The sequence below is a fragment of the Chrysemys picta genome, unplaced genomic scaffold (assembly GCF_011386835.1).
Source record: "Chrysemys picta bellii isolate R12L10 unplaced genomic scaffold, ASM1138683v2 scaf483, whole genome shotgun sequence".
Lineage (NCBI taxonomy): Eukaryota > Metazoa > Chordata > Testudines > Emydidae > Chrysemys > Chrysemys picta.
In genome coordinates, this window is record NW_027053190.1 from 21,131 (window position 1) to 47,172 (window position 26,042).

A 26,042-nucleotide genomic window follows, 5' to 3' on the forward strand; every position below is an offset into this window, starting at 1 on the left:
TGTTCAGTCTACCTTGGTGACTCCCTTTTTTCCCAGTGCCTTGCAGTACTGCTAGTACTTCAGGTACTATCTCCGGATACTCAGTCAACTCTGGGTGGACGCTACTAAGCCCCATAGGCTGATACATGACTTGGGGTTCTGTTGTCATATTGGAAGCTCTCCCCAGGACTCTACCTCTCAGACTTTTGCCCAAGGTCTGGGCCAATAGGAATTCATGTCAGCCTGATGGTGGGGATTCCAGCATGTCTTCCAGCCCTTCCATTGGGTTCCTCTTTACCTGTCCAGGAATGACCTCCAGGGTAACATCACTTTCCTGTCCATAGTCAGCTTGCACACCTGGACTTCATGCTCTGCAGGCATCAGGGCTAACTCTCTCTCTCTGATGATACAAAGGCTTCTCTTGAAGCTCAGGTCTGCCTTGTGCTGCTGGATGAAATCAATCCAAATTGGGGCTTCCTCAGAGGATGCGGCGACTGGGAACTCACAGGATAACTAGAGAGTGTCTAGACTCAATTATTTGCATATTCCTGTGGTCTCTAGATGACTTTGGTTTGCAACCCGGATCACCCAGTTGAAACTCTTCCTTAGGCAGTTTTTTTTTTTTTTTTTTTGCCATACAGCTGTGAGTGTGTGATGGAAACCTGTACCCGATTCCACCAGAACTGGGTGTCCATTGATCTTCTCTGGGATGTGGTATTTCAGCAATATTTCACTGGCAGCTATAGTCTCTCACTTTGGGCTTAGGGGTCTTTAGGTGTAGGTCTGACCCTGGTATGGTGTCTGTAATGGGGGGAGGGAGATCTGCTCACTGCTTGGTGGTGCCTCATCATGGCTCATCTAGGGAATTAGCTCACCACTGTCCACACCCCTCCTGTAGTTGCTGAAGGCTTTACTCTCCCAGACCTTACTACTTCTTACACTCCTATTACAGGCTCCTACTACCCTCCCCCCTTACATCAGGGAGCACAACTGCAGCTTTCCTCCCTGCAACCCTCCTTTCCTGCTGCCAGCTCCTTGGCTTTATAGAATCCCCACCTGCTTCTGCCCAGGTGAGCTTCATCTCCAGTTAAGCCTCATTTCATCCTAGCTCCTCTCCAGGTGCAGCCTATAGCTAATTGGCCTCTCTTGCTTCTACTAACCCTTCCAGAACTTGTGTGGGTAGAATGCCCCCTCACAGGGTCAGATTCACAAGGTCTGTTCTACTCCCTGAACTTTAACCAGTCTCCTTTAGTGTGCTGGGCCACCAGTATCCACACAGTTCCAGAGGGATAGGCCTGTGGTCTCCATGACTTTGAAAGCTGGGCCTTCAGGGTCCAGCAATCTTGGTCCCTCTCTGCGTCTCCTGGTAGCAAGTCCTGCCAAGCCAGACTCCTGAAGGAAACTTGTTCTATCCTTCAGGGTGCAATGCTCTTCAGTCAGTATCTGCAGTGACCCCAGGCAGCCTAGTCATCTGGCATATAGGATCTGAAAGTCTTTGGGTCAGCATGAGAGAAGCAGACTTAGGGTAGAGCTCACATTGGTGGGACCCAGGGCTTTGCTGTGCCTGCTCCCCTGAGCTCCATCCCTGCTATTCCTGCCACTTTTGTCCCTCAACCCCTGAGAGCTGCCGTATGTCCTTGAACCCTAGAATCATAGAAGATTAGGGTTGGAAGAGACCTCAGGAGGTCATCTAGTCCAACCTCCTGCTCAAAGCAGGACCAACACCAACTAAATCATCCCAGCCAGGGCTTTGTCCAGCCAGGTCTTAAAAATCTCTAAAGATGGAGATTCCACCACCTCCCTAGGGAACCCATTCCAGGGCTTCACCACCCTCCTAGTGAAATAGTGTTTTCTAAGTCGAACCCCTTTTCCATTTGCTCACCCGCTCGGTGCTTTTACTCTGCTTCCCTGCAGAGAGGTGGGGGCAGCAAGGCTTCCATTCCAATATCTTCATTCCTGCCCAGGCAGCACTAGTGACCATATGTCTTGGATACCTGCCTTGATCTCCCTGTCCAAGGGAGAAAATCAATCCTTTCTCCCAAGGGGTTGCAATGCTGAGGGGACAGGTACAGTGTCATGCAGATAGTTCATAAAAATATCACAGGACATTCCCACTTTTGTCACATATGGTCCCTGAGCTGCCAAACCTCCATCACTGTATATCTTCTCAGTCCTTCCGATGGGAGAGCTGTCAATCGAGCACGAGTCATTTCCGATGCCCTGTCTCCCTCCATCTGCTCTCTCTAGATCTAGGGCTCCCTTTCTGCCTCCAGCTGGTTAATATTATGCTGCATTGCTCTCATGCCCTCCATCCATTCTCAGAGGTCTGAGTCTCTTGTCTTCCCCATAGCAGCAGTGATAACCAGCTGAGCCTCATGTTCTTATGTCCTGGGGCTGAGCACCCTTCCTCTGCAGCCTCGAAGGCTAATTGTAGCTCTGCAACAATCCAGATGGTGTCTTCCAGCCCATCAGGTTTCTCTTTAGGAAGAGTTGTCCAGATCTCTCTCTCAGCTGTGGGGGTCATAAATTGGTACCTGGCCATTAAATCCCATTTTCAGTTTTCATAGTCCAGGAATGCCCTGGTGACCAGACATTAGAGGGCAGGTCCAGGATTGCTGACCGATTCTCCTTCCACTCAGGTCTGTGGCTTAATGCAGGAGCCGCTGTTAGGGCATCCCTAATGGAGGCATATTCCCCTGGAGTACCATGTCTGAGTCAAACACAAACCTCCTGGGCTTTGCCTTGGAGCAGTAGGCCAAAAGAAGTCCAGCCTGGAAGCCCCATTCCAGCCATTGGTTCAGTCAGGTCACTCAGAATGGTTGATCTGGCTGCCCAGCCTTGGAAATCCCCAGGACAAGCTCTGGACATGCTGATTAGATGCTGCATCTCACCGCCTGCACTGCCCTGTCTAGTTCCTGCCTAATTAATTTCTGCCCACCAGGTAGCCTTCTGGCAGCTTGCTGACCTCACATCTACAGCATCCTAACCTTTGCCAGCCAAATTCACCAGGTGGGGCCTGCTTCCCAAGTGGAATGTCTTAATAAGGCTTCCCAAGTGCAGCAAGATGAGGGTCTGAAACATAAGCCCACATATCAGAAGCCTGGTATGAGGCCTGGGCTAATGTAGACAAAATTTTGCTGATATAAAGCAAAATTAAGTTGTGAGCAAGAGGCTGACCCTGCACACAGAATCTGGCAAGAACAGGGCTGATATTGCAGAAACATACATTCCTAAGTAGTGCTGGGCACAAGAATATATACACAAACACATTCCAGAAAGGTGGTACCAGAAAACCTCGATACCAAACACATTCCCCAAAGAGAACAGGAACACACTGACCCAGCTTAAGGATAAGGTCAGGATGACAGCGTGATGGATAGATATGTTTTGATTAAACCAACATGTACAAAGTAATGGGTGGCATGCTAGTACATCAGAGGGTGGCATTCTGATACATCAGGGGCAATACATAATTTGTTTGTATTGATATATAAAGAAGAATCCCATACACTGCTAGAGGCTGGGGACCGATTGGTTAAGCAGGAGTTCTGCAGAAAAGGACCTGGGGATTAGAGTGGACGAGAAGCTGGATAGAAGTCAGCAGTGTGCCCTCATTGCCAAGAAGGCCAAAGGCATATTGGGCTGCATTAGTAGGAGCATTGCCAGCAGATTGAGGGAAGTGATTATTCCCCTCTCTTCGGCACTGCTGAGGCCACACCTGGAGTATTGATCCAGTTTTGGGCCTACCACTACAGAAAGGATGTGGATAAATTGAAGAGAGTCCAGTGGAGGGCAAAAAAATTATTAGGGGGCTGGGGCACCTGACTTATGAGGAGAGGCTGAGGGAACTGGGCTTGTTTAGTCTACAGAAGAGAAGAGTGAGGGGGGATTTAATAGCAGCTTTGAACTTCCTGAAGGGGGGTTCCAAAGAGGATGGAGCTCGGCTGTTCTCAGTGGCAGATGTCAGAACAAGGAGTAATGGTCTCAAGTTGCAGTGGGGGAGGTTTAGGTTGGCTATTAGGAAACACTATTTCACTAGGAGGGTGGTGAAGCACTGGACTGGGTTACCTAGGGAGGTGGTGGAATCTCCTTAGATGGAGGGGAGGAGGGATAGCTCAGTGGTTTGAGCACTGGACTGCTAAACCCAGGGTTGTGAGTTCAATACTTGAGGGGGCCACTTAGGGATCTGGGGCAAAATCAGTACTTGGTCCTGCTAGTGAAGGCAGGGGGCTGGACTCAATGACCTTTCAAGGTCCCTTCCAGTTTTAGGAGATAGGATATCTCTATTTAAAAAAAAAAGGATTTTAAGGTCAGGCTTGACAAAGCCCTAGCTGGGATGATTTAGTTGGGGTTGGTCCTGCTTTGAGCAGGGGATTGGACTAGATGACCTCCTGAGGTCTCCTCCAATCCTAAGCTTCTATGATTCTATCTCAGAGGGAGTGTCTTTGGCCAGCCTAGGGAACAGTGGAAAGTCTTGCCACTGACTGTGCTATGTGTTAGTAGCCTTGTAGAGTCTGCCAGGTGCCTTCGCTGAAAACAGAGTCTGGAGTTATTGGGCAGTTTAATGGAGGTCTGCTACCTCTACTATCTACACAGAGCTGGGCCAGCACATTGAATGAACACACACGCAGACCACACCAAGTGCAATTAATGAGGCTACTCAATGCTACACAAACACCTCAGGATTCCCACTAGCAGGCCAGGTGAGCCACAACTTGGTGGCAAGCCCTTAACACACATCAGCAGCTAAGCTGTGTGGGCACTGCCCTGGCTGGCAGGTCCCAGTAACCACTCAGACAGACAGCTTAAGAGAAGGGGTATTGGACGAGGGCTGGCAGGAAAAGGAAAGACTCCACATACTGCAAGGACAGCAGCACAACCATTTACACTTCAGGTAACAGCAATTCCTATCTTGGACCTGGGGGCTGCCAGTGCCACAGAGGATGAGAGCTCCTGCTTGGGATCCTTTTCAGTCCATTGCTTTGTTGGAGGCAAGCAGGTGACATGCAGGTTTCCTGGCATGGATGAGTCTGTGGTTCTCCTTGTTGGGGGGCGGGGGGGTAGGGTGACCAGATCACCCAGGTCAAATATCGGTACGCCGGGGTGGGGGGGCGGGGCAAAAAAAGAAAAAAAAAAACCCTCCTCCACAAGTGTTGGAGGGAGGCCCCGGAGACGCAGGGGGAGCGGGGTGCCGTGAGTGAGAGTGCGGCCTGGCCCCGAGCAGGCAGGACTCAGTCGGGCGGTAGGGAGAGGAGGGGGTGGCCCGCGGGGCCAGGCGGCGGCTGTTCTCCCCCCTGGGCAGCGGGAGTCGGGAGCAGCCGCTGCTGCAGCTCCCACTGACATGGAGGGAGGAAGCGGCCGATGGCCAAGCTCGGCGGCTGAGGCTGTGGCTCTGGCGCCTGGGCCCAAACCCCCCCAAGCCTGGGCCTGTTGTGGGGACCCAGCAGCGCGCACGCTGCGCCCAGCCCCTGGCCAGTCGCGTCTGGGCTGCTGCCCAGCTGGTGGAATCCCGCGGACGACCCTGGGGTGGGGGCAGCAGGCCCCAGCCCCCTTGTCCCGCTGGTGTCCCGCAGGGGAACGAATGGGGCTGGGCTCCCGATGCCTCCGCCCCGGGGCCGCCGCACGATAGCACCAGCTGGGCAGCAGCCCAGACGCGACTGGCCAGGGGCTGGGCGCGTGCAGCGTGCGCACTGCTGGGCCCCGCAGCAGGCCCAGGCTCGGGGAGTTCGGGGGCGCCAGAGCCACAGCCGCCGAGCTTGGCCATCGGCCGCTTCCTCCCCCCGCGGCAGTGGGAGCTGCAGCAGCGGCTGCTCCCGAGTCCCGCTGCCCGGGGGGGAGAACAGCCGCCGCCTGGCCCCGCGGGCCGCCCCCTCCTCTCCCAACCGCCTGACTGAGTCCTGCCTGCTCGGGGCCAGGCCGGACTCTTACTCACCCCGGCCCCGCGCTTCCCCTGCGTCTCCCGGGCCTCCCTCCAGCGCTTGCGGAGGGAGGAGGAATGGTGAGCCTGGGGAAGAGGCGGGGATTTGGGGAGGGAGCCAATGGGGGGAGGAGGGGGCGGAGTCAGAGTGGGTGGGGGGCGCGAGCACTTCCGGGCTCTGGAGCATTTGCTTGTTTGTTCAGTGTCCCGACCTAACATCGGTCGGGACGTGGGACAAACAAGCAAATATCGGGACAGTCCCGATAAAATCGGGACGTCTGGTTACCCTATGGGGGGGGCCTCTCTGCATTGCTCCTGTCCACCATCACAGTACTTCCCGCCCAGCTCTGTCTAGCGACTGCTACAGCCCTTGGCAACAATTATGCTTCAAGCTGCCCACTACATAGTTCTCCTTTACAAGGACAGCACACCCTGCTCTTCGGAGCCAACACCCCGTCAGAGCACACTGAGCGCTCCCCAGCCTATTCTTGCTGTCTGTTGCTTCTTGGCTGCAACAGCCTCCTTCGGGCTCCTGTCCCTTCCACAGCCCAGGCTAGTAGCTGGGTCTCTGTCCCCAGCCGCTCCCTGGATGAGTTCAGTGCTTATCACTGTGGCTGCAGGGCCTGGCCCAGACTCTGCTGTGTCTCCGTAACTTCTCCACACACCTGGTCTTCACTGCAGTGTCCGCTGAGCCCAGGGTGTTCTGTTCACCAGGCGCTATTACAGCCTGCCCCTGCCCAGCACCCCCTGCAGCTCTCTACCAGCCACTACAGCCTGCCCCTGCCCAGCACCCCCTGCAGCTCTCTACCTGCCACTACACCCTGCCCCTGCCCAGCACCCCCTGCAGCTCTCTACCTGCCACTACACCCTGCCCCTGCCCAGCACCCCCTGCAGCTCTCTACCTGCCACTACACCCTGCCCCTGCCCAGCACCCCCTGCAGCTCTCTACCTGCCACTACACCCTGCCCCTGCCCAGCACCCCCTGCAGCTCTCTACCTGCCACTACAGCCTGTGCCTGCCCAGCATCCCCTGCAGCTCTCTACCAGCTACTACAGCCTGCCCCTGCCCAGCACCCCCTGCAGCTCTCTACCTGCCACTACAGCCTGCCCCTGCCCAGCACCCCCTGCAGCTCTCTACCTGCCACTACAGCCTGCCCCTGCCCAGCACCCCCTGCAGCTCTCTACCTGCCACTACAGCCTGCCCCTGCCCAGCACCCCCTGCAGCTCTCTACCAGCCACTACAGCCTGTGCCTGCCCAGCACCCCCTGCAGCTCTCTACCTGCCACTACAGCCTGTGCCTGCCCAGCACCCCCTGCAGCTCTCTACCTGCTACTACAGGCTATTTCCCTGCTTGTCTTCCTGGTCCCCAGGCATCTCTCCAGGTTTCTCTAGTGCTGCATTTCCTAGAGATGCCTTCCTGGCTCAGATCTTTTCAGATAGAGTCAGAAGTTGGAAACTGTTGTCCAATAAAGGGTACTGGGTCTGTTCTTCCACTCTGGGCAGGGAGGATGACAGGTCAGTGTAGAAGGTGGGAAAAAGAGAACAGACATGAGTTTGCTGCTCCGCAGCTTCATCTCACACAGTTCTGAAGTCCAGAATACTGATCAGGTTTGTTTCCATGGATGGTTAGAGGGTATGGTGGTGTGTTCATGCAATCCTCTCGTCAGTCAGAGAGGCAGTTCTCTCCCTCTAGGTCCCCCAGCCCAGTTCCAATGCACAGAGATTGAGTCAGTTACAGATCAAAGCTCCAAACCCTAGAAGCTCATGGTTTTAACTCTGTACGTCCCCTGGTCAGTCCCTGCTGTGGCAGTCAAAGGGGTGGCTGCCACATCCACACAGTCACTTGTGTTAACACACACCTAGGGGTATGTCTGTGATGCCTCCCATTTCCCCCATAGCTACATCCCTGGCTTCCTCCATAGTCCAGCTGCACACCAGAAAGCAAGATCTTGTTGCTTCTGCTGCCCAGGCAGGCAATGGCCTATGCAGGACCCCGTGGCCGTTGCTGAGCCAAGGTCCAGAGCTAGATAACCAAGCTTCATGTAAAGCAGATGGTGAGTTGTTTTCTTTCTTGGTTTTCCTTGTTATTGTCTTGTCCATATGGGGGGGGGCTGAAAAAAAGAGGTACACACCACGGAGAGGGGTCTGGCAAAAGGGACGGACCAGTAAAAGAAGGATTGGACTGAAGGGAGAGAGGGTGCGTAATTTAGTGCAATCGTTGGGAACAGGAGATACTTTTCCTTTGAAGTCCCCTCTCTCCTCCTCTTTCTATTGGGGCTCATTTTAGTTTTCATATTGTCAGGGTCCAGACACCTCTTAAGATCTGATACCAGGGCCGCCTCCACCCCCGGTTACTTAGTGGTGAGAATGTGTCCACACATCTCCACGTGTGCATGTGGGTGGGAAGGTTATTAAATGACTGACCATCCTTCTATTATATAAATTCATATAAATGTATAGATAAATTATAGATGGAGGATAGGTCCATCAATGGCTATTAGCAAGGATGGGTAGGGAAGGTGTCCCTAGCCTCTGTTTCACAGAAGCTGGGAATGGGCAACAGGGGATGGATCACTTGATTGCCTGTTCTGTTCATTCCCTCTGAAGCACCTGGCATTAGCCACTGTCAGAAGGTAGGATACTGGGCTAGATTGACCATTGGTCTGACTCAGCATGGCCATTCTTATATCAATCATTTATCTCCAGAGAGCTAAAGGGGTGGGGGAGAGAGACTTTCAGGGAAGGCAGAGTGCAGGTGTTGGCACTGGAGGGAAGCCCAGACATTCCATTTTATTTGGGAATGACTCTGGGTTATGCATAGCACCCTGGAAACCCACCCCATCTTCTCCCCAGCAGGCTTTGCAAACCTGGGGGCAGGTCCCAGCCCTTCATTGGCAGCTGCAGACTCCAACTCCCTAGGGAAGCCCCCGCTGGAAGGATACTGCAGCTTATTCATGGAGTCCTGGTCAATGGTGCCTTTGCTGTTGTACACCAGGGTGCTGCTCAGCAGGACGGCCAGTGTGAAGATCCAGGTGTCATGCTTCGGGTCACCCTAGGTTGACAGGCACAGGGAGAGAGAAGGGGAATGGGGTTGGTTGAGAGCATCTCATTGTATGAATTCTGTCAGTGTAACACACAGGTTCTGCTGGCCAACAGCACTGCATGAGGGGACGGAGGGATCCTCCCCAACAGGCATGACAGCAGTTTCCCATGGGGAGAAGACTGCTAGTTTGCCACCCTAGGAGGTGCAGAAGGCACCTGGCACCCCTTCAGCTATCCACCTTTCACCTGTAACTCCAATTCAGTGATGCCAATTATAAAAGCAGCCTCACACTCCAGCTCTGAACAAAGCACTGCTCTGTAATGAAACATGGTGCAATCCACTGGTATTTCTTTAAGCTCATTCGTAGAATCAGCAGGTACCAGTGACAGGGTCAACTTTTACAGGAAGGGGAAACTTAGATGCTATCATCCAGCTATAACCATTGTTCTCCCTTTGCTGAGCAGTAGCAAATCTGGAGCCATTTTCAGCGTTTTCCCACAGGAGGTGAAATTGGTGACAAAAAGTCAAGGTATTTCTTAGAGTAATTTGTTTACTTACAGAACATGCCCAAGGCCTGTTCGCTTGAATGGAGGTGCTAATAACAACACCCCACTCTCCTCACACTCTCTGAAACCTCAGCTAAAGCACAAGTGCCCTGTCACCTAGACTCCACTCTCTGAGGCCTCTCCCTCTCAGATTCTCCTCCTAACACATATTCCCTCTCACTGCCACAGGCCCTGAGCTTTCCACCTGGAAAACCTGCAAGTCTGAAGCTGCTTACCCCACAGTCTTGTAAGGCAGCATGGGAATTAACTCCTTATACATCTGTTCTGCTGTACAATGGTACCAGGGAAAGGTTTCACTACTAGGGTTATTACCAGACAGCAAATGTAAAAAATTGGGACAGGGAGTGTGTGGGGGGTAATAGGAGTGTATATAAGAAAAAGACCCAAAAATCAGGACTGTCCCTATAAAATTGAGACATCTGGTCACCCTATTCACTACCTACCCAGCCCACAGAGTGCTTTAACTCACACACACCCCTCAATGACTGGATTTAGGATTGCAGGGGTCTTTAGGGTATGTCTCCACTGAAGCTGGGAGCAAGCCTCACAGCCTGTGTAGACAAACTCACACTAGCTTAACTCCGGCTAGTGCACTAAAAATAGCTGTGTGGATGCTGCAGCTCAGACACAGCTCATGCTCTCAGCCCATCCAAGTGCCTTGGTTTGAGCTCGGGCTGCTACCTTCAGTCACTGGCAGAGCCACAACATCCACACTGCTATTGTTAGCACACTAGCAGCCCAGCTAGCAGGAGTCTGTCTGCTCTGGCTGAGGGGCTCGCTCCTAGTTGCAGTGGAGACACAGCCTTATACTTCCTATAGAGAATTCCATTACCAAAGAATCATAGAAACAGAGGCGGACTAAGATTTACTGAGGCCCCGGGCACAAAGAACTGCCCCCCGATCACATGGGCTCCCACCCCAAGCTTCTCCTCTTCCCATTCCCTTCACTTCCCCCCCATCCTCTTTCCCCACTGCCTCTTCCCCCCACACTCCCATTCTCCTCTGCCCACTTCCCCCCCAATCCTAACTATCTCTTCCCCCCAATTTGTCCACATCTCTCCTAAAGTGTGGTGCTCAGAACTGGACACAGTTGAGGCCTCACCAGTGCCAAGTAGAGCGCAACAATTACCTCCTGTGTCCTACATACAACACTCCCTTCAATACACCCCAGAATCATATTCACCTTTTTCTGCAGATGCACCAAATTGTTGGCTCATATTCAGTTTTTGGTCCACTGTAACCCACAGATCCTTTTCATCAGTACTGACACCTAGACAGTTATTCCCTATTTTGTAATTGTGAATTTGATTTTTCCTTCCCAAGTGAAGTACTTTGCATTTGTCTTTATTGAATTCCATCTTGTTGAATTCAGACCATTCTCCAATTTGTCAAGGTCATTTTGAATTTTAAACCTATTCTCCAGAGTGCTTGCAACCCTTCCCAGCTTGGTGTCATGTGAGGATTTTATAAGCATACTCTTTACTCCATTATCCAAGTTATTCATTAAAATATTGACTAGTGCTAGACCCAGGAATGACCCTTGTGGGACCCCACTAGATACACCCTCCCAATTTGATAGCAAACCATTGATAACTACTCTATGAGTACAATCTTTCAACCAGTTGTGCATCCACCTTGTAGTAAATTAATCTAGATGACATTTTCATAAGCAAACTAGGGAAATGTGATGAAGAACTATGGTCAACAGCCTTACTAAAATCAAGGTATATTATGTCTAAGGCTTCCTTCCATCCACTGGGTCAGTAATCCTATCAAAGAAGGAAATTAAGTTGGTTTGGGATGATTTGTTCTTGACAAATCCATGCTGACTATTCTTTATAACCCTATTATCCTCCAGGGGTTTACAAACTGATAGATTAATAATTTGCTCCAGTATCTTTCCAAGTATGAAGTTAGACTGACTGATCTCTAATTCCCCAGGTCCTCCTTGTTCCCCCTTTTAAAGATAACTTTGTCCTTGTCTAGTCTTTCCGGGACCTCTCCCTTCCTCCTGGAGTTCTCAAAGATAATTGCTAACGGTTCCCAGATTTCTTCAGCTAGTTCCTTAAGTACCCAAGGATGAATTTCATCATGCCTTGCTGACTTGAATACATCTAATTGATCTAAATATTCTTTAATCTGTTCTTTCCCTATTTTGGCTTGTATTCCTTCCCCCTGGTTGTCAATATTAATTGTGAGTCAAGGTCATCATTAACCATTTTAGTGAAGACTGAAGCAAAATAGGCATTAAACACATCAGCTTTCTTGATGTCATCAGTTATTAGCTCTCCTTCCCCGCTAAGTAGAGGATCTACACTTTCCGTCATCTTTCTCTTACTCCTAATGTATTTAAAGATCCTTTTCCTATTGCCTTTTATGTCCCTTGCCAGGTGTAACTCATTTTGTACCTTGGCCTTTCTGATTTTGCCTCTACATACTTGTGCTGTTCTCTGGTACTCCTCATCAATTTGACCTTTCAAAGGATTTCTTTTTGAATAATTAGAGCTTATATATAACTAATTCCTAACAGGCATGACCTTAGCACCTTTTGCCATAACACTACTAAATTTTGATTACAGTGAAAGTTGTTTAAATACAATATCTGCCAAGTGATCACTTAAATGCAAGGAAATGTTCAGATAAGGAAACCTCCATCTACATTCATTAAACCCCAAATACCACATTATAACACAGGCAACAGCCTCCGATAGGCAGAGGTCACTCTACAGAACCCTGCCTCTGCTTCCCCCCACTATTTTTTTTAATTAATATAAATATCTTATCACTGAGTCCAGCCCCCTGCCTTCACTAGCAAGACCAAGTACTGATTTTTGCCCCAGATCCCTAAGTGGCCCCCTCAAGAATTGAGCTAACAACCCTAGGTTTAGAAGGGCAACGCTCAAACCACTGAGCTATCCCTCCCCCAAGGCTCTTCAGGGCCTTCTAAGAACTCACTCATTTCAAAGGCAGCTCAAGCAAACTTCTCCTGGGGTTCACGTGTATTGAGTCCTCAGGGGCACACTGGCCCTCTAGGCTCAAGCCCCAGCCCAGCCTCTGTCTCCTGATAATCCACAATAACACAAGGTCTTCCAAAAACAGAACATTAACTCAAACAGTCCCAGCACCTCCTGTTTGCAGTTTGTCCTTCTCCACAGGCACTTCCAGCTGGACTCCTTGCAGTCTCTCCCCTTCTTGGAGAAGTGTCTCTCAGGCCTCCCTGCTTAGAGAGCTTGTCTCACTCTCTCCTGCTGCTTGAGTGTTTCTCCTGCTGGCTCAGGGCCCTGCAGAAGTCCTCTTGCTCCCTGCAGACATAGCTGCCATCTCCTAGGCTTCCCACCTCCACTGCTACCTCCTGCTTTTTCTGTACTGGAATCACTTGATTCCATTAAACAATATCACTGACACCGTGTGCACCTCCATAATACACTCCCTTATCCTTCAACATGGAAAGAAAATGCACATTCTAAATTCTTTTAACACCACCTTGAACACAAACGTTAATGCTGTCCCCAATGTACCTATAACACAGTGTCATAAATATAAAGGGAAGGGTAACAACCTTTATGTATGCAGTAACATAAAATCCCTCCTGGCCAGAGGTACAGACAAAGGTATAGAATCATTTTACCTGTAAGGGGTTAATCAGTTCAATTAACCTAGTTGGCACCTGATCAGAAGGACCAATGGGAAAAGAAGATATTTCATATCTGGTGGGGGGAGGTTTTGTTTGTGGTCTCTTGGTTGGTTCCCTCTCGGGACAGAGAGAGAGATCAAGCACGTAAACTAGCTCCTAAAAAGATACCTGGAATGATATATCTACAATTACAGAAATTGTAAGTAATAGCAAGGAAATGTGTTGGATTATCTTTTGTTTTAGCTTGTGAATTTTCCCTATGCTAAGAGGGAGGCTTATTCCTGTTTTTGTCACTTTAAAGTTGAGCCTAGAGGGGAATCCTCTGTGTTTTAAATCTTTTATTACCCTGTAAAGTTATCGTCCATCCCGATTTTGCAGGTGTGATTCTTTTACTTTTTTCTTTATAATAAAGTTCTTCTTCTAAGAACCTGATTGATTTTTAGTGTCCTAAAAACCAAAGGGTTTGTCTGTGATCACTTTGTTAACCTATTGGTTAGTATATTATTCTCAAGCCTCCCCAGGAAAGGGGGTGAAGGGGCTTAGGGGAATATTTTGGGGAAATAGGGACTCCAAGTGGTCTTTTCCCTGAATCTTTGTCTAAATGACTTGGTGGTGGGAGAAATACCATCCAAGGACAAAGGATTTGTGCCTTGGGAAAGTTTTTAACCTAAGCTGGTAGAACTGAGCATAGGGGATCTTTCATGCAGGTCCCCACATCTGTACCCCAGAGTTCAGAGTGGGGAGGGAACCCTGACACACATCATCCACCTAATCAGTGCACATATTTGTATGTTAAAAACATGGCAATGATGCCAAAGTGAGCAATAGTTATTCCAGAAGATGTATGCAGTGTTATTGTGGCTGTGTTGGTCCCAGGATATTAGAGAGACAGGGTGAGTGAGGTAATATCTTTTATTGGACCAATGTCTGTTGGGGAGAGAGACAATCTTTCGAGCTTACACATAGACATAAAGAAGAGCTCTGTGTAGCTCAAAAGCTTGTCTCTCTCACCAACAGAAGTTGGTCCAATAAAAGTTATTATCTCTCACACTCCCCTTTGTCTCACTCATTCCAGAAGATGTTTGTTTGGTGTTTATAGAATGAGGTAGGGATTATAGGCACATACCAGTGGTTTGAGTGCATGCTGTCTTTCACAAACACTACTTGAAAACTAAACCGTGTTATTACTATACTAGAGCATTAGAAACCTAGGAAATGCAGAGTTCAGGCTGCACTTTACAAAGAAGGTATCTATGTTCCCCTCGATTCAGCACTGGTGAGGATACATCTGAAATATTGCATCCAGTTTTGGGCCCCACACTACAGAAGGGATATGGACAAATTGGAGAGAGTCCAGCAGAGGACAATGAAAATGATTAGGGGGCTGGGGGACATGACTTATGACAAGAGGTTATTTAGTCTGCAGAAGAGAAGAATGAGGGGGGATTTGATAGCAGCCTTCAACTACCTGAAAGGAGGTTCCAAAGAGTATGGAACTTGGCTGGTCTCAGTGGTGGCAGATGAGAGAACAAGGAGCAATGGTCTCAAGTTGCAGTGGGGAAGGTCTAGGTTGAATATTGGGAAACACTATTTCACTTGGAGGGTGATGAATCACTGGAATGGGTTACCTAGGGAGGTGGTGGAATCTCCTTCCTTAGCGGTTTTTAAGGCCTGGCTTGACAAAGCCCTGGCTGGGATGATTTAGTTGGTGTCTGTCCTGCTTTGAGCAGGGGATTGGACTAGATGACCTCCTGAGGTCTCTTCCAACCCTAATAGTCTATGATTCTATTATTCTAACTCTGCCCTACAGAGATACCAGCTTCCTATCTTTCCTTCCTTGCATATAGAATATAAGGAATGTGCACTAGAGAACACTGGTCTAAATAATTTTTCATACATACACATCTTCCAATAGTAAGTGCGCTGTTCTGTCACCACACTGACCTTTGCTTTTTCCATGTAAGTGATCTAAGATGATCAGAGCACATAAGCTTTGAATATGGAGGCACACAAGCTTTGTGTCTAATGGAACTTGGCCAATTGATTGCCACATGGAATTATAGCTCTCTGTCCTGTAAGGTGCTGAAGAACTTCCAGGGGCAGCTGAAAGACTTCAACATCTGACTCTTAAGGAGAAGAGGGGATGATGGCCTTCAGGATATTATTTTGTCTAGTAAGGATCTTGCACAATTCTTGTATACTGTGAGTGACAGTGAGGAGAACCATGAAGCAATTCATTTTTTTAAAAACAGAGGAAGAAAATTCTCACATAAAAAACTTTGTTTAAGTGACATTCATGTTGCAGGTACACATTAGCATTTTGAATGCATATTACCTTTCTAGATTGTTTGTTAAGACATTTTTGTGGTTGCTGACAAAATGAAAAATGGTCAGTTATAGCTGGATAGGATACACTTATTTTCTGAGTTCATTGTGGGGGAAAAGATAAGTGTCATAGTGTGATGAAGTGGGAATTTTCTGTACTATTTTGGGGGAATACTGTGTGTGCCTCAATTTCAGCTATACCCAGCATTATTTCCCAGTAGGCAGAGAAGGACTGTTTGCTCTCAGGGAATGTTGAGAGACATAGGTATGAATGGTGCCTGGCTGTCTGAGCCAGGATGGGTCATTAAAATGGGACTGACTGAGGCTGACCCCACATCAGTGAAGAATCCAAGAAGACAATGGGAAATCCAGTCCCCAGGCTATTGACACCTAGTAACCAAAGCCCCAGAGGGAGATGGGTTTCCCTGCCTTTCCTTAGGCATGAAGAGCATTTCCCTAGCTCAAGAACAAAGGACTGGGAAGCTGTGAGGTGGGGGATAAGAGGTGGCTGCTGGAAGGAGTCAGGGCTCTCACCTGGGAATTGACTAAGGAGGTCAGACAGAGAGTCAGAGCCTGAACATGAGGTTATGAGAGCTTGCCTGGACTCTGGGTGGTCAAGGATGTGAAAATTCCACACCTGAGTGTTGCAGTTAAGCTGACCTAAGAATTCTTCCATTAACACAGCTGCTGCCTCTCAGGCCTTGGCTACACTTGCAGATGTACAGTGCTGTGAGTTAAACCTGACTTTGTACAGCTGAGTAGGGAAAGCGCTGCAGTCTGTCCACACTGACAGCTGCCCAGCGCACTGTCGTGGCCACATTTGCAGCATTTGCTGTGCCATTGGGAGTGGTGCATTATGGACAGCTATCCCACAGAGCACCTCTTCCCATTCTGGCACCGTGGGTTGTGGGAAGGGGTCGTGGGTGCGCGGCATTCTGGGTCCTGTCCCAACGCCCTGTGATGCATCGCTTCGCATCCCAGAAATCCCTTTGTTTCCGTCCACCTTTGGTGCCATCTTTCAACGGGTTCTGTGCAGCAGGATCTGTCTGCAGGAAATGGAGCCCGGACTGCTGAGGCATATGCTGACTTATCTCACCAGCACGTCACGTTTGGCTGTCGAACTATTCCTTAAGATCCAAAGTGACAGTGAGAGTGAGGAGTCCGACGATGCTATCGAGTCGCGTAACGCGTACGACACGAAATTGCTTGTGGCATTCACGGACATGCTCAGCACCGTGGAACACTACTTTTGGGCTCGGGAAACAAGCACCGAGTGGTGGGATCACATCGTCATGGAAGTCTGGGATGATGAGCAGTGGCTGCAGAACTTTCAGATGAGAAAAGCCACTTTAATGGGATTGTGTGAGGAGCTTGCCCCCACCCTGCGGCGCAAGGACACGAGATTGAGAGCTGCCCTGCCAGTGGAGAAGCGGGTGGCTATTGCAATCTGGAAGCTGGCAACGCCAGACAGCTACCAGTTGGTCGCAAACCAGTTTGGAGTGGGAAAGGCGACCGTTGGAATCATGTTGATGCAAGTTTACAGGGCCATTAATCGCATCCTACTCAGAAGAACTGTGACTCTGGGTAATGTGCAGGAAATAGTGGATGGCTTTGCACAAATGGGGTTCCCTAACTGTGGAGGGGCGATAGATGGGACTCACATTCCTATTCTGGCACCACCCAACCTAGGATCCGAGTACGTTAATTGGAAGGGGTATTTGTCTATGGTTCTCCAGGCGCTTGTGGATCACTGTGGGCGTTTCATTGACATTAACACAGGAAAGGTGCAAACACTAGCCAGGAAAGGTGCATGACATACGCATCTTTCGGAACACTTGGCTGTTCAGGAAGCTGTAGGCCGGGACTTTTTTCCCAGAGCGGAAGATCACGGTGGGGAAGTCGAAATGCCCATTGTGATCCTTGGAGATCCCGCTTACCTGTTAATGCCGTGGCTCATGAAACCCTATACAGGGAGCCTTGACAGCAGCAAGGAACGGTTCAACTACAGGCTGAGCCGGTGCCGAATGACTGTGGAGTGTGCCTTTGGCCGTTTAATGGGCTGCTGGTGATCTCTGTATGGGAAGCTGGATTTGGCCGAAAACAGCATCCCCTCAGTTATATCCGTGTGCTGTACCCTCCATAATATTTGTGAAGGGAAGGGTGAAAGCTTCACTCAGCCATGGACCTCCGAGGTTCAACACCTGGAGGCTGAATTTGCAAAGCCAGAGAGCAGGGCTATTACAGGGGCCCAGCGCAGGGCTGCAAGGATTAGGGATGCCTTGAGGGAGCAATTTGAGGCTGAAAACCAGCAGTGATATCTGCTGCCCTGCATGGGAGTGAAGTGCAGTAGTTCCAATCTTTAGGAATCAGTGTTTGCTAAGCAGACAAGCAGACTTGCAGTGCCTGTTTATTTCCTGGGCTAAGGAGTCTTTTACTTTATGCAATAATAAAGAATGTTTTCAAAGCCAAGAAATCCATTTATTGAAAGAAAAAAAATATGTATTGAAAGAAAACAAGGGGGTGGAGTGGGGAATGGTACAATCACAGATTCACGTATGTCCTGTATGGTGTGCTGTGCAGTGAGTGCTGCACTTCAGGACAGCTATACTGCATGGTGATGGGGGTTGAGTGCAGAGGGTAAGGGTCATGGTTTTCAGGGCTGGGTGGTGAAGATACTGGTGTTGGAGGCAGCTGGTGGTGTGAAGAACACGGAAGTTGGGGAAAGTGGGTTGGAGGTGACAGTGGGGCACAACGGAAAGAGTTTTGGGACAAGGGCTGTGGGGGGGTGGCGTTTGCGCTTGCGGTACTGCTCCTTCTGCATGGCTATGAGCTCCTGGATAGCATCTGCTTGGCGCTCCAGGATGCTTATGAGCTGATCCGTGCTTTGTCGCCAGTGTGCTGCGTTTTCCTGGAGGATCCTGCTTTTTCTCTCCCTCCAGTTGTGTGCTTTCTCATTCTCTTTAATAGATTGCCGCATAACTTCTTGCAGCATGTCTTCTTTGCTTTTTCGTGGTCTCTTCCTAAGTCTTTGCAGTCTCTGAGTAGGCGATAAGAGGGATGGCTGAGGTCTCAAGGTTGATACAGCTGTATAGGCAAAATGCATCATTTAACAGAGGCAGCATTGTTTATACCAGACAGAGTAATGATTCCCCCCACACTTAAGGAGTAGAAAACACACAGGGTCTACACAATAGCATAATTTTCCTGTCTGAAACAGAGCACACATATCCCACGGGAGCCTCAAAATGGTGAGTAAGGGGGACTGATTGTTTCAGGGCTGCACTATCCTCTGGGTTTCTGTGCCTTGGGGAGAGCCAACAGCTTCAGGGCGCAGCTACACTGAACACTGTCCCAACATTTTCCACTGGAGTTCGTCCTGGACTATATCTCGCTGCTGAGGGTGACCTGGGAAGCAAGGGAGACTCTTCTACTGCAATGCGGCTTCCACCCTGGACCATATGGAGCTTGCCTGTGTGCAGCAATGGTCCTCTCACCCCTCGTGGCACAGTGGCACGGACATGTTAGCCTGGCTGGAACAAGGACCACGGTGGCTCTCCCGATAAACCTGCACAAGCGCATTGCACACGTTCTGGATGAGACATTCAAGGAGATTACCGAGCCCGATTACCGTGATGTGATAAACCACATCAATGCACTATTCCGCATCTAGGTATGCATGCCTAACCCCCCTCTCCCAAAGAGCCCACACCGAAAAAATTCCTTCCCGAAAAAAAAAACGCTTACCGGGAACCTGCTCTTCTGTTTGTCCTCCACCAAGTACCGGCCGCTGTGACTGGCTACCTTCCTCCTGGCTCGAGAAGAGCTCCTGGCTGCATGGCTCCAGGGACTCCAGGGTGTCTCCATCTGGCCCACCATCCTCACTCCTGTTTTCCTCCTCCTCCTCCTCCTCCTCCTCCTCCCCCCTCCCACACTGGCTCTGAAGTGTCCATGGTGGTGCTCGGAGTGGAGGTGGGGTTAACCCCAAGTATCGCATCCAGCTCTTTGTAGAATTGGCAGGTCGCGGGGGGAGCACCCAAGCGGCCGTTTGCGTCACGGGCTTTGCGGTAGGCACTCCGCAGCTCCTTCACTTTAATCCTGCATTGCAGGGCGTACCGGTCATGGCCCCTTTCCATCATGTCCTTTGATACCTTCTCGAAGGTATCATAATTCCTACTGCTGGAGCGCAGCTGGGACTGGACAGCTTCCTCCCCCCAAACACTGATGAGGTCCAGCAACTCGCCATTGCTCCATGCTGGGGCTCACTTGGCATGTGGAGGCATGGTCACCTGGAAAGATTCGCTGATAGCACTCCACGCCACGCCAGGCTGAGCAAACAGGAAGGGGATTTTTAAAATTCCCGGGGAATGTAAAGGGTGGGTCACATGGTTGGTTACCTGAGGCCAGGGCAGTAGAGTTTGAACTGATGACCAGAGTGGCTAGAACAGGCATTGTGGGATACTGCCGAATAATTCTGGAGACCAGTCACAGCGCATTGGGCGGCCACACTGGCACCGCGGCGCTGCAGCGGCAGCGCAATACTTGCTATTCCTCTCGGGGACGTGGAGTACGTGCAGCTCTGCAACCACGGAGATACAGCGCTGCAAATGCCTTGCCAGTGTGGTCGGGGAGTGAGTTACTGCACTGGGGGCGGCTCTACAGCGCTGCAACTCGCAAGTGTAGCCAAGGCCTCAGTGAGGTGGTTATGATAACAGGAGAACCCCACCCTTTGACATAGGTAGTGTTTACACTGAAGCGCTACAGTGATGCAGCTGTGACACTGTAACATTGTAAGTGTAGAAATACCCATAGACACTATCAAACTAGGGTTTTTTCCTTCTAAAAACTCTCTACTGTTAAAGGGAAAGGGAACAGGGATATTGTTCAAACAAAAAGACCTAGTTAAGACTTTACATTTCAAAGGCTTTAACTGTTTTCCTTCTTTTTCTGTTTCTGTAATAAAAGATTAAAGATTTTTAATGGTGTGTTTGCTATGGGACTAAGCAGCCCAAAGTCTCTGTATTCCAAAACCCCAAACCATGTTTAACTGTTTAGTGCTGTACAGTGACAGAATCATTTAACACTTTTGACTCTCTGAGCTCATTTATTCCATCAAAATTAATGCGACAACACTAACTCTACCCCAGCCCTAATATGGCTCAGCAATATAAGGATGTTATCCTTACCACAGTTAAATTTGTACCAGCATTTCCTTTACAAGGATGAAAATGGTCTACAGAAATTGTCTTCTGGGCCACAGTATCATTTTAAAATTTTATTGAGGCTTGTGCACTGCTTGATTATTCTATAGGCGTTTGTGGTGGGGGAGGACATAATTTGAGGTTTGCAATGATAGCTTTAAAGAGGGCCATGTAACTCAAAGTTTTCTAGAGTTTGACATTTCCTTCCTTCCTTTTTCCACAGAATTACAACATTTGGACGGGTGAAACTGACAGGTCTGATCCCTGGGGTGGTGTAGACCGGATGAATTATTGTAGAAAGTTGAGGTTTGTTTATCATGACACACACAAGTTACTGTTTTGACTGACAGTATCCTGGCACCACTTTAGTCAATGTGGACCTTAGAACAGGGTTTTCTATTATGGGTGACTTTCCAATGCCCAGCAACCCCTTTGATCACGCTGACACTGAGATTTGCAGCTACCTGTTTTTCTTTGATCACAGCCAGAGGAGCACACAGCATCATTATACTACCACTGGCTCCCTTGACGGCTTCGAAGAGCAGTGGGCACTGTCCGGGGTTCTCTGCTCGATGCCCCCGTCTGGTTCCCTTCTTTTGACCCTTTACCCTCACTCCTGTCCCTGTTCTTTTATTAGTTGTCCCCCGTAATTTTTCTGTACATACACAGGTGATTTTCTCTGGCTCATCAGCTTGGCTAGACCCAGACTGTACTTCTAAATCTCACCCTTCTTAACTTTTACAATATTTCTTTCCCGTAGGGGCTGTGGGTGCCGGACACTAGCTGAGATCAGCAGAGCCATCCCTAGCTATTCTGGGGCCCTACAAAGCTGCCCGTGGGGGGTTGGGGCCCCAGTCCTCTGGGGGGGCAGGCCTCGGGGGTTAAATGGGGAGGGAGGGGCTGGACCCAGGCCTCTGAGGGGGGACTGGCTTGAGGGGCAGGAGGGAACCACCCCCCAACACTCACTGGCAGCGCGGCTGGGGCCGGATCAATGCACTTCCCACTGCTGGTGAGTGCAGGCCTGGCCTGCTGCAGAACTCAGGGGAGTGGGGGCGGGGCTTGGGGAAGGGGTGGAGAGAAGGCGGAGCTGGGGCAGAGCAGGGGCAGGAAGAGGAGGAGCAGGGACTGGAGCAGCATGCTGCTGCACAAGGTTTCCTGGTGCCCTGCGCAGCTTCCTACTTTGCGTATGGGTAAGGACGGCCCTGGAGATCAGTCTCAGGTAGGTCAGATCAGTTGGGGAGAATCACAGCCATAGCTCAAGGTGTGTGCAAAAAACCAAACATTATCTGAGCCATAACACTGTGATGTCACATAGTATTTTTTGGTGGGGGGCATATCTTGGGAACTCCTTGTTCAAACACCATCAAATCTGGAATGTTACCCCCACACCAGATCCCCTGGGGCACAGTTATTTCCAAGACAATCCATTTATGCATGTGGATTTTAGAGCACTTAGAAAAACTGGCTGTTAAACAGTAAGCAAGTTGAAGTACTTGTGGCACCTTAGGGTACGTCTATACTTACCGGCTGGTTCGGCGGTAAGCAATCGATCTTCTGGGATCGACTTATCGCGTCTTGTCTAGACGTGATAAATCGATCCCAGAAGTGCTCGCCGTCGACGCTGGTACTCCTGCTCCATGAGAGGAGTAGGCGGAGTCGACGGGGGAACCTGCCTGCTGTGTGTGGACCCGCGGTAAGTACCTTTAAGTTATTCACGTAGCTGAAGTTGCATATCTTAGTTCGAACTGGGGGCTTAGTGTGGACCAGCCCTTAGAGACTAACAAATTTATTTCAGCATAAGCTCTCGTGGGCTACAGCCCACTTCATCGGATGCATAGAATGGAACACACAGCAAGAAGATATTTTTACATACAGAGAACATGAAAAGGTGGAAGTAGCCATACCAACTGTAAGAGGCCAATCAATTGAGATGAGCTATCAACAGCGGGAGAATACTTAACATGGGGAAATAGATTCAATTAGTGTAATAACCCAACCATTCCCAGACTCTGTTTGAATGAATTGAATCTATTTCCCCATGTTAAATATCCTCACACCTTCTATGGGCCATCTTGATTATCATTTCAAACGATTTTTTTTCTCCTGCTGATGATAGCTCATCTCAATTGATTGGCCTCTTACAGTTGGTATGGCTACTTCCACCTTTTCATGTTCTCTGTATGTAAAAATATCTTCTGTCTGTGTGTTCCATTCTATGCATCCGATGAAGTGGGCTGTAACCCACGAGAGCTTATGCTGAAATAAATGTGTTAGTCTCTAAGGTGCCACAAGTACTCCTGTTCTTTTTGGGGATACAGATGAACATGGCTGCTACTCTGAAACCTGTCAGTAAGCAAGTCTCAGTCTTAACTATAGCACAGCTTAATATCTCTGCCTTAATATCTTGGGAAAACATTGTATTCTGGTTATTTTGAACTAGTGCTTTTTTAAGGAGCTGTTGCCTGGACCAGTGCATTTTTCATGTTCTTGGGTCCCTCTGAGTTCAGTCATTTCTGCAGCACAGTAAAACTAGAGGATAAATACCAGATGCCTCTGAAACATGAGAGGGAAAATGAAACTTCTAAAAGCAGATGAAGTTTGTGTCTGTCTATCTAGGAACTCATGTGACCTCTTCACCGTACGGTAGTACCTGTTTTCACCACACAGCAAAAGTCAGCTCACCTTCTCCACATCCCCCAGCCCTTCGGTGTCCAGCAGCACCAGGATGTGGTCAGGTTTTCCAGGGTGGGGCACACACCACATCCAGATGCCTTTGGTGTGTGACTGGATTGTGGAGCCCAGCGAGAACCCTGGGAAGAGATGATGGATTTCATATAAACACAGACACACAGTACACCTGCCTGAGGTCACTAGGAGCCCCAGAGAGTAGCAGGAAATAACACAGGAGAGGGCACATGACTCCAGGTCTCTCACCTTTTCTCTTGCCAGCCAAGGAGTTCATGAGGTAGGATTTGCCTGTGCGGTACAGCCCCACAATGGCCACCACCACCACTGGCTGGGTGATGCCCTCCAGGATCTTCACAGCCTGGGGGTTCACCTGCAGGGCCCCCCTGGTGCTGTTCTGAATGAGGCACATGGGCTCCTCCATGAGCGTTTCTGAGGCCATTGGTCCTGGGCGGAATTGATCTGTAAGTGAGAAAACAGACTGAGCCAGCCAAGCAGGTACACTGCAGGGATTAGGTGCAGTAGGGGGATAAGGCGCAGTAGGAGGCAGGACTGATTTCACACCATCTCAACAGGCAAACAGCTCACTGAATTTTCAGACACGACAAATCCCTAGGGGAACAGAGTATTTCCCCAAACAGCTAAAGGTTCAACAGCATGGAAATGCAGAGAGAAGGCACCATTTTAAAAATCAAACACACACTGGGAAGTGCAGAATAGCACGGCTCAGTCCCCCCTCCAAGTGTCAGTAGCAGGTGCAGAGTCACGCAAGTCCAGGGCTGCCAGGGGCACTAGACACCCATAAGGGTGGTGCCACATCACCTGCCAGGATTGGGAGTGCACACTGCAGCACATGAAAAGTCAGCTCAGGTCAATGACACACTATAGGGCATAGCATTTGAGCTCTACAACTCTTGATGGATTTCATATATGACAGACCTTTAGCGTTTTTCATAGTAAATGCATCTACAGTCTCCTTTCCTCTGTTTCTCAGCTTACCTCTTCCTTTGGTACGCGCTAGGATTTTCCCTGGCCCCAGCTAACCATTTTGTGAATTTTCCTTCCCTTTCCACAGTTTGTCTCCTGCCCCACTTGGGACGTTTCCCCACTCACAGCCATGCCACATCAGGATTCCCCCCGGTCTGGGGATTCTTTGTCTCTCTTCTGGAAGAGACAAGAAGGAGCCCAGGCCAAAAACCCGGTGTTGGACAATAACACTGAGGATATGACAACACTTTCAGCTGGGGGTAAGATTCCTCGCTTGAAGAGACATACCCGCATTAGCTCTAGCATGTTAGCTTGATCAAACATAGCTGTGTAGCCATGGCAGTGCAAGTGGCAGGAGGGGCTCGCCACCTCGAGTACCATCCTGTACAAGACCCTACACATTTACTGAGGTCTCCCTCCTTAAATAAGGAGGAACTTCTGTCTGTGTCACTGTAGGATGTGATGGGCTGTTGGGATGGATGGTCTGTTCCTCTAACAAGAGACTCTGTGTGCTTGTCCATGAGGAATATAGGCAGTGGGCCATCTGGGTCATTGCAAAGTAGTCCAGAACCCCTCTTAAATCATGCCTTTTTCCCCTCAGATGTGCCTATTAACTTTTTGCCCAGGTCTTCTACATTAGGGCTTTCATTATCATAATACCTCTGTTTTCAGTAATTGCTCTAGTTTCTCATCTACTGGCTTGTATTATGTAATGCTGTAAACCATATATTGTTACAGCTTGTATACAAGTAAAATATTAAGTGTTATATAAAAATAGAAAAATAATTCTCTAGGGCTCCTTGAATGTGATGATAAACAAAAAAACTATTTTTGCTTTGCAGGTGCTGCTACAAATGTCTTCAAACATGTAATTCCAATATTTTTTTATTCATTTTATTTATTATATCTACTAGCCCTATGTATGGGGAAGACAATGCCTGGTAAAATGTTGCTGTATGACAAACACTTGCCCATGCTAAAGTATGAGAATGGCTAACTATAAAACTGTTTCACTAGAAAAGATTTCAGTCAACTATCAGTATTCCCCTGTAACTCAGGACAGCTCTCTTATCCCCATCTCCTGTTTTACTTAGTAAACTTTTAAAAGTTTCTTTAAAACCTTTTATTTGATATGATTATACACTGTAGGTTTATGAAAAGAACATGAAGATGACCGTTCTAAATTTTAAAAGAGTCAGGAAATGAGGAGGGGAAAAGGGGGTGGGTTTGGAGCTGTTTCTTCAGATAACGGTGTTAGGGGTTACACTCTGCCTGGTCTACACTGGGGGAGGGATTGATCTAAGATACGCAACTCAGCTACAAGAATAGCATAGCTGCAGTCGATGTATCTTAGATCGACTTAGAATGACTTTCTTCGCGTCTTCGCGGCGCGGGATCAAAAGCCGCGGCTCCCCCGTTGACTTTGCTTCTGCCTCTCGCCGAGCTGAAGTACAGCAATCGACGGAAGAGCGATCGGGGATCGATTTATCACGTCTACACTAGACACGATAAATCGATCCCCGATAGATTGATTGCTACCCGCCGTTCCGGGTAGTGTAGACATACAGTGCTGAACTTCATGCAGTCAAAGCTCTGGCTTTTGGCTTTTATTTTTTTTTTAATTGTAAAAACCTATACTTGTGAGTGTTATACTTACCCTGGACTTTACAGTTTACAAGGAATAAGTCTTAAAAGCAGGGGGGTTTGGT

At 49.1% G+C, this 26,042-nt stretch overlaps 1 protein-coding gene across 1 annotated transcript in view; it reads right to left on the reverse strand.

The window, feature by feature from the left end:
• LOC135978856 (guanylate-binding protein 1-like) overlaps positions 1 to 25,896 on the reverse strand; it is a 47,000-nt gene extending 21,104 nt beyond the window's left edge. The window contains exons 1-3 of the mRNA XM_065579592.1: positions 23,596 to 25,896; positions 23,344 to 23,471; positions 8,838 to 8,947 (exon numbers count right to left, since the gene is read on the reverse strand). Coding sequence (XP_065435664.1) covers positions 8,838 to 8,947; positions 23,344 to 23,471; positions 23,596 to 23,788 — 431 coding nt within the window. The 5' untranslated portion in view covers positions 23,789 to 25,896. The remainder of the gene's footprint in view (positions 1 to 8,837; positions 8,948 to 23,343; positions 23,472 to 23,595) is intronic.
• Positions 25,897 to 26,042: the final 146 nt, after the last annotated feature.